At 45.5% G+C, this 7,384-nt stretch overlaps 2 protein-coding genes across 2 annotated transcripts; both read left to right on the top strand.

The window, feature by feature from the left end:
- The first annotated feature begins 1,555 nt into the window (after positions 1-1,555).
- LOC129601684 (neprilysin-11-like) lies at positions 1,556-4,598 on the top strand. The gene is made up of 8 exons (XM_055500545.1): positions 1,556-1,774; positions 2,290-2,433; positions 2,509-2,598; positions 2,713-3,116; positions 3,194-3,723; positions 3,782-3,961; positions 4,028-4,195; positions 4,381-4,598. Exons 1-5 carry the CDS (start codon positions 1,591-1,593, stop codon positions 3,656-3,658), a joined length of 1,287 nt encoding a protein of 428 aa, XP_055356520.1. The 5' UTR covers positions 1,556-1,590; the 3' UTR covers positions 3,659-3,723; positions 3,782-3,961; positions 4,028-4,195; positions 4,381-4,598.
- Positions 3,788-5,286, top strand: LOC129601692 (endothelin-converting enzyme homolog). Its single transcript, XM_055500555.1, has 5 exons — positions 3,788-3,961; positions 4,028-4,166; positions 4,485-4,690; positions 4,810-4,974; positions 5,041-5,286. Exons 1-5 carry the CDS (start codon positions 3,788-3,790, stop codon positions 5,215-5,217), a joined length of 861 nt encoding a protein of 286 aa, XP_055356530.1. The 3' UTR covers positions 5,218-5,286.
- Positions 5,287-7,384: the final 2,098 nt, after the last annotated feature.

Raw genomic sequence — 7,384 nt, 5'->3', positions numbered from 1 at the left:
TAGAACCCGCAGTAAAGAACGGCGCCTGATTGTGCCTATTAACATAACTGCCGCTTTTGCACACTTAAAAACTGGCATGGACGATGTGAGATATCACGCTTCTCACGCTGTGCCAATGTAGCCGGTAACTGTTATGCTTTAGGGTAATGGCACTACATTGCACTAAAGTTACTATAACACGAAAGTTACTATACGGCACCACACCATTTGGCGAATGGTGGTCATTTACTGTAGCCCCGCGACGAGATGGCACCACTTTTAGATCCGGTCGCTGCCTGCCTCCGGTCGGACAGCGCACACGTTGCGTAGAACGTTGTGAAGCGAGAAGCAGCTCACCCACAGCGACACAATCTTTTAAAGAATTTCCACGTATTGCGCCGTGGTGCAGTGGCACTGCCTGCGCGGATCTAACGACGTAGCTGGGGTTTAATTCCCCATCGGTGCCATTTTCGGCCGTTTCTCGGTTTCCCTCGGATTGCGCCCTGTTTATATGGTAGCAGAGCATGGTTCGGTACGTCCACTTCGCCTATGAGACCAGTGTGCTAACCTCGAACGGGAGAAACAGAGCAAAAACGAATAAAACGAATGGAGGATGCGATGAGCCGGAGCCGCCGCTTGAAGGATCGCTTAGTCTCGCTACGAGGACGTAGCGAAAGCTGCAAAGGGGGTGTGAAGTGAGAAGCGGCTCACGTACAGCGACAACATCTTTCAAAGAATTTCAACGTATTGCGCCGTGGTGCAGTGGTACTGCCTACGCGGATCTAACGACGTAGCCGGGGTTCGATTCCCCCATCGGCGCCATTTTCAGCCGTTTCTCGGTTTCCCTCGGATTGCGCTCTGCTTATAACGTGCTGCAGCGTGTGCGATGATCTCCGTATACCGGACTCTGTGCAGCAATCTCATCGCGCGGCTACAGTAACTCTTATTCACTAACTACCGTAGTAGATCCCGCGCAAATTGCGCGGAAGAAATTATAGAACTACAGTACAATAACTGCAATACTTACGTATAATGTTGTCACAAAAAGAGTCGAATGATTGCTTCGTAGTGCCATTAGCTGGTTTATGTAGTCTTCAGAAGTTACAAAACGTCGTGTTTTGTAGCGTCAAATAGAGTGGCATTTCAGTTCGCATCTCTTTCTCTTCGTTTGACCAAGCTGTTTGTCCCTTCTTGTTCATTTTATGAGCGAAGTTTTTGGTCCTTGCTCCCTTCGATTAACAGCTGTTGTTTTCCATGATTAACACAACCACTTCCGTTTCAGCAGTTACCGAGCAAGTCCTGGATAACCGGTTGCGAAGCTCAGATTAATATTCTCTGAAAATGATCAATGTGCGCTGCTGAGTAACTAACTTAGCGTGAAAAATTTTGCTTCAAGTTGAACGCACTTAATGTATGTTGTCATATAAGTAAGAAAATGTTGTCATTCGAAGTACTTGGCTTGATGGCAACCACAGTGTTTGCCCAAGGAACCGGCGCTAGACTTATTTCCTTCTTGCTAAAGCAAATATTCATCAGCATTCGCTTTGCGCTACTGTAACTTATTCCGCGACAGCGTATTCGAGATTCGGGCAGCAAAAAACCGGCTGTGTCATGCTGAAGTTTATAGTGCGTTTTTATGTATCTGTCGGACTTCTGGCAATGAAATGGCCGAGCTGCATTTCGCGCACTGCCTCTTACTCGGTCGATATACAAGCCAATAACGCACATCCATCACATTCGTCGTCACCCGATAAAGACGCGGCAGCCTGTCAGATTCCCGACTACAAGGAAATAGGTTGGTCTTAGCATTAGCTATGGCACGCAAAGAAAGTGCGTGTATTACATACGTTATACGTACAGTACGTGCTATGACGTACGTGGTGTTTGTTCTGTTGCGATATGTTCTTGCGTATCACATTTCATCGCTAAACTCTATTAGCGATTTTGGATCCACATTTAGTGTGCTGAGTCTGAAGTCTCGAGTTTCTTGAACTGGATGACTGTGAAGTGGGCTGTTACTACAGAGTTGTTAGGAGGAAATTGGTTATAATCTGTTGATTGAACATTTGGGAAGTTTCTGTGCGGTTGGGTTTCGGTAACCTTCGTAAGGCACAACATCCGCTTGTATCTGTACTAGCGGAAGTAGTAAGTTTGTGTACGACCACTCATCAGAGTCCAGAGCGTCTTCCTACTGAACCGACTGTGTATGGTTGGTCATCGAGTGCGGTAGTTGTGGTGCAACTTCCGTATAGCATGTCCGCATACTTTCTATTCCGTATAATTATATCCTAATACGTTATTTGCTTCCAGCCGCAAAGTTTCTCAGCCGAATTGATACCAGTGTGAATCCTTGCAACGATTTCTATCAGTTCAGCTGCGGGAAATGGATCAAAGCACAAGAGGACGAAGCGAGCGATGCCTTAAAATTGAACAGAACGCGAGCCATCCTGACAAGTGGGCGGCTAAATGCGGCCAACTAGATTCTTCCTGCATAATGTTATCGGTTCAGACATTATTTTCGTTTTATAGAGCTTCTTAAAGGAGACGTTAAGCCCGCGGGTCCAGTGTTCGAAGCAGAGAAAAAGATGAAAGATTTGTACAAGCAGTGCATCAACATAGGTGAAAACAGTCCCCAATATTTTTTGTTTTTGCCATAGAATATTACTCGTATTAAATATAAGGCGTGTAAGCTGATAAACATACTGAATAACTGGTACTGCGATTTGTTACCAGTTGAGATTGAAAAGCTGCGAGGCACTCCGATTATCAAAATTCTGAACGATTTTAACGGCGGCTGGCCAATGATAACACCGGGATGGGATGCATCCAAGTTCAACGTGTTCGACGTGCTGATTGAAAACCTCTTCTTCGGCAACGATTGTTTCTTTTCGGTAAAAATCGCATGGGATGTGGAACAGCCGAATATAAACCGGGTTATCTTGGATACCATGACACCGTTCGTCGCCACTGAACTACTGCTGGATGATGACGTTGCAGGGATTTTGGCTCAGAGCTATTTTAACGGCATTACCAATGCCACTAAGTTATTACTGCGCGACAACAAACAGCTGCAAAGCGTGACAAAGCTGTGGCCCGACATCTCGGACATTGCGGAGATGGAGCTGTTTTTGGGGAAGGTGAAACACTTATGCGTTGAACCGCTTTCAAACATTTTTTATAAATAACTACAGTTCTCATAATGGCATGATTACAGGAAACGTTAACCGCGGTGGAAAAAAGTAGTGACACCATCTACCTGAATAAATTTACCCTAAAGGCATTCAAAAACCACTATAAATTTAAGTCCGCCATCTTGCGCAACATCACCAAATACCTGCGGGCGTACTTCGCTGTGGCCAACCGATCAGCAGCCATAACCGATGATACCATTGTCATCGTGCCGACATTGCGCTACTGGAATAAACTGGACGACAAACTGGTCGAACTGGAGAATCAGGGAGCGGAGGGCCGGCGCCGAATGGCCAACTACATCGGCTTCAAACTTATCTTCAGTGTGCTGCCGTATCTGTCCAAGGATTATCGAGATATTGTTGAGGACTGGTCCATCAACATCGAAGATAAATGCATGGACGTAGTTAAGATCAACATGCCGCTGGCGCTGAGCACGCTGTGCGTTCGAGATATTGTACCCAAAGATCTGAAGAAAAAGATCAGTTAATTTAAAGTTGCCCTTTATTGTTCGCCCTTCCCTCCATCGGCACTATTCGACTCCTGTGCTGATAGGTCATTAATTTTACACCCGAAAACTGCAGAAGAAATTTAAATACGTTCATACTTGAAGGCAACGATGATGGTCAACGATATTCGTGCCGGGTTCAAAGAGCTTCTTGATGAAGCGAACTGGATGGATAAAGCAACGTATGATGGAGCCGTAAAGAAACTTGCGGCCATTCAAGAGATCATTGCTTATCCGGACATCATGCTGTCCAATACGTCGGCTATAGACTCGTACTTCACCACGGTATCTAGCTGTTCCGTAGCCCGCGGCATTGCCTCCAAAATAACAGCTGTTGAAAATTCTTTTTAGATAACAATCCAGCCGACCTTTTTGCGCAGCATCCTCCAGTCGCAAAGAAGTAATACTATCCGCAAGCTGCAGTCCATCACACGGCCGCGGTTCGTTGTGATGCGCTGGCGAACACCGCTGATATCACTGCCATTAACGCGTACTGCTCACCGATGCGAAATCAGCTGAGTACGTGGGCGCAAAGAACAACGATGACGTTAAGTTTTATAAATTCGGTTTACTCGTACTTCGGTTTCTGGCTTCAGCTTCAATTACTGAACTATTTTTGTTTCATTTTATTTGAAAAACCTTTTGTTTATTTTATCAGTATAATTAATAACCAAGCAGTTTAATTTAAATGCCGGTTTCTGCAGTCATTCCGGCGGGCATTCTGGACATTCCCTTCTTCAAAGCCGAAGCGCCGCAGTACCTTAATTACGGCGGCATTGGATTTTCTATCGGACACGAACTGACGCAGGGTTCGATACCATCGGGGCCAAGTACGATCCCGAGGGAGTGCACCGTCAGTGGTGGACCAATACGACGATTAATGAGTACGAACGCCGCGCCAAGAGCCTCGTCCAACAGTACAACAACTACAGCATGCCCACGGGAAAGGTTAACGGACAGTTGACACTGGGGGAAAATATTGCCGATAATGGTGGACTCCGAGCAGCGCTCAAGGTAAGCCTACCCAGTAAGTCAGTCATGGGGGCACAGATTACTGTTGACAACGCTCTCGAGAGATAAGAGAAAGTTCCCAATAATGTCCGCACTCCATTAGTTTATATATACATTTATAGGAAGCATATAGAAGCCACGTTCCAATAATGTGTCGTATTTTCCGGTTGGTTCTTGCCGTACAGGGATACACCCGCTACTTGGCCCGGCCCGACACGAAGGAGCCCGTCCCGCCGGGTTTGGAGAACTACACTGCTCTTCAGTTGTTTTTCATTTCCGCAGCGCAGGTACATTGATGGACGCGTGTGTAAGTGCATTTAATTAATCGTTGCATGTAAATGTTTGTGCATTAGTTGTGGTGCACCAAGACCACTCCCGACCAGGAGCGACTTGATCTGCTAGCCGATACCCACGCCCCCAATAAGTGGCGCGTCAACGGTCCCATGTCCAACATGCGTGAATTTTCGCAAAGCTTTAACTGCCCGCTGGGAAGCAAAATGAATCCCGAAACAAAAAACCGTGTATGGTAACCGGGTTTCTTTTTCGCGTTGACGGACATTTTTTTCCGTTATTGTTTTTTTAAATTCAAATGCTATTTGTCACGGAAATGCTATCTTTTCGGGATCCGTAGCGGCCAGGAATACTGGAGCGTTTTAGTGTCAGCCAAGTAAAGGTTGCATCTATTCTTGACTTCTCTTACTCTCGCGCGACAGTGGGTAATGAAAGGTTACAGTCTTCCAGGTCTAAGCCCATCGCCCAACTGCGTTATTCGCAATTTGTATTCATCGTTTTGTGTCGGAAATATGGATCAACATTAAGTAACCTTGATAATGCCGTCGCGGAAAAAGGTAAAGCAATGCAAGCCGATTCGGTTTGCATTGCTTTACCTTTTTCCGCGACGACTTAATCGTGTATATATGTATGTAGCTAGACATTAATTATGTAGAAAAAGATAACTTTATTATACCTTGAGCAAGATATATAGGGTAAACCTGGTAGCGCAGAAGTCGGAAATCTGCTGCATAAAAATTCAGTAATTTTCGGCACGTTTCAAGCAAAGGCATCAAGTTGTAATTAAGGGCCCAAACGTATGGCACGGCTTACAGCCTAAACCGCTTAGAATTTTTCAAAACCGATTGCACATTCTCTATCTAGTTTTTAATGCTCTTCATGCTCGTTATCGATTTGATGAGAAATTATGATTTTTTCATAAGTCAAATTATGAATATGAGTGAGCCTTTTATATGTCGTGACAGCAGTCGGAGTGAGTACGGTTGTCGGCCAGGCAGGCTGTCGCTAGCGCGCTGCCTGCCTGGCCTCTATTTGTACATGCCCGATTCAAACCACATTTCTACTACTTTACTCGACTCAGATGTTTTTTTGGAATCCCATAAAACAAATTGCAGATTCAGAATTGGCGTAAAATTTTATGAAGACTTTGTGTCTGATAAAAGTTTGTAGCTTTTATGGATCGTCCGCAAATCCTTGCCATACATTACCAATTTGATGGCCGTTTCGGCCATTGTTTTTCTTTTGTCTTTCGAGAAATGTTAACGAGGTGTGCCGGCAAACAAAGTACTGAATTTTTAGACGTTCAGTCGCGCTACCAGGTTACCCTATATACCTTGCCTTGAGTGTATCGGTGTCACGTCTTCATAATGTCATTTATTCACTTAGCTCTTCACAGTCATTCTGGCAGCTTACGCTGCTGCTGTTCACACGTTGCTATGTCACATCATCACAATCGGACAGCGTCCTAAAAACAACATTAACAAATCAGATGTAGATAGACATGTATGTGGATAGAAATTAAGTAGATACCGTTTTCCAATAAACAGAAACTACGGTAGTATATTTACCGCACCTCGTCCGTGCAGCTGTTACCAGCAAGCCCTGGACAAGCGGTTGCGAAGCTAACCGCAAGAATGTCAGGAAGTGTTCAGTGTAAGCTGTCTGATTTAAGTAAATTAGCGCGTAAAATATTGCTCCAAGTAAATGCACTAAATGTGTGATGTCTATCCAATAAGTAAATCACTTCAGCTACAGTACCTGGTCTATTAACAGCACCGATTGTACTAGTACTCGCCTGAAGGGTCCGGCGCTAGACGCATTTCTTTCTATTGAAATAAAAAAATCTTCAGAATTCCGCTTGCATTGCTTTACCTTACTCCGCGACGGCTTAATCGAGCTTCGCGCAGTAAAATACGAGGTACTCGTACATCATGCTGCAGTTAACAGTACGCTTTTCTTGTTGGACTTTTGCCACTGTTATGGCCAGACTGCATTTCGCGCACTGCATTTGGGCCGTGATTTGGCTCAGACGTTACACAAGCCAATAAAACCAAGTCATCACATATTCTTGCGGGACGAAGAAGTCAGAACTGGCGTTGCTCTTCGATCTGGGCTGCCCGTTGTGGAGGAGCATGACTGCGTAAACTGCGGAGGCCGAGTAGAAGCGAACGGCCACCACGGTTTGTCTTGCCCAAGCAGTAAAGGCAGATGGTCGCGACAAGTTGAGCTGAACAATGAGGTAAAGCGCTGTTTAGAGCTCGCGGGCTATCCATGCCAAAGCGAACCGGCTGGACTGTCTGACGAACACGGGAAGCGGCCGGACGGTATGACCCTGATTCCTGTGCGCGATGGTAAGGCCGTGGTATGGGATGCAACTTGCTGGGATACTGTGGCCGTGTCTCATGT

This window comes from Paramacrobiotus metropolitanus, unplaced genomic scaffold (genome assembly GCF_019649055.1).
Source record: "Paramacrobiotus metropolitanus isolate TYO unplaced genomic scaffold, Prichtersi_v1.0 Parri_scaffold0000264, whole genome shotgun sequence".
In the NCBI taxonomy this organism is placed as follows: Eukaryota; Metazoa; Tardigrada; class Eutardigrada; order Parachela; family Macrobiotidae; genus Paramacrobiotus; species Paramacrobiotus metropolitanus.
The sequence above is the reverse complement of the archived record's forward strand: the minus strand, read 5'-3'. Positions and strand labels throughout refer to the sequence as shown.